At 69.2% G+C, this 983-nt stretch overlaps 1 protein-coding gene across 1 annotated transcript in view; it reads right to left on the reverse strand.

Moving 5' to 3' along the window:
• Positions 1-977, reverse strand: part of INHBB (inhibin beta B subunit) — an 11,418-nt gene extending 10,441 nt beyond the window's left edge. The window contains exon 1 of the mRNA XM_019522606.1: positions 692-977. Coding sequence (XP_019378151.1) covers positions 692-875 — 184 coding nt within the window. The 5' untranslated portion in view covers positions 876-977. The remainder of the gene's footprint in view (positions 1-691) is intronic.
• Between the last annotated feature and the right edge of the window lie 6 nt (positions 978-983).

The raw sequence follows: 983 nt of genomic DNA on the forward strand, positions 1-983 counted from the left end.
TCCTGGAGGTCCCTGCCTGGGCTGGAAGGGGGGTGGGAAGGGGCAGCAAAACCCAGGGGACAGAGCAGCAGCAGGACCCAGGGGATGGAGCAGCAGTGGGACCCAGGGGAAGGGGCAGCAAAACTCAGGGGAAGAGGCAGCAAGCTTCAAGGGATGGCGCAGCAGCAGTGGGACCCAGGGGATGGGGCAGCAGCAGGACCCAGGGAAGGGGCAGCAAAACTCAGGGGAAGAGGCAGCAAGCTTCAAGGGATGGCGCAGCAGCAGCAGGACCCAGGGGATGGGGAAGCATTGAGATCCAGGGGACAAAGGGCAGCAAGACCCAGGGGATGGGGCAGCAGCAGGACCCAGGAGCCAGGGGATGGAGCAGCAGTGGGACCCAGGGGAAGGGGCAGCTGAACTCAGGGGAAGAGGCAGCAAGCTTCAAGGGATGGCGCAGCAGCAGCCAGACCCAGGGGATGGGGAAGCAGTGAGACCCAGGGGACAAAGGGCAGCAAGACCCAGGGGATGGGGCAGCAGCAGGAGCCAGGAGATGGAGCAGCAGTGGGACCCAGGGGGAAGAGGCAGCAAGCTTCAAGGGATGGCGCAGCAGCAGCAGCAGCGGGACCCAGGGGATGGGGAAGCAGTGAGACCCAGGGGAAGGGGCAGGCGGCGGGTGCGGGGGGAGAAGGGGCCCCGGGGCCCCGCCGCCCACCTGTCTCGGCGAAGCTGATGATCTCGGAGAGCTGGTCGTGGGGCGGCCCGGCGCTGGCCTGCCCGTCCATGCTGGGGATCTCGAGCCGGCCGTCCTCGCGCACCTTGCCGGCGTGCAGCTTGCGCAGCGCGGTGACCATGGCCGCCTTGGGCACGGCGTGCGTGATGTTGGGCCGCTCGCGCATCTGCAGGCGGCTCAGGATGTGGCGCTTCACCGCCTCCAGCAGCTCGCCGTCCGGGCGGCCGGCGCCGGGCCCGGGCTGGTCGGGCCGGCGGAAGCCGCACGAGGTGCA

Source organism: Gavialis gangeticus, unplaced genomic scaffold (assembly GCF_001723915.1).
Source record: "Gavialis gangeticus isolate Ggan-Ray unplaced genomic scaffold, GavGan_comp1, whole genome shotgun sequence".
Taxonomy (NCBI): domain Eukaryota; kingdom Metazoa; phylum Chordata; order Crocodylia; family Gavialidae; genus Gavialis; species Gavialis gangeticus.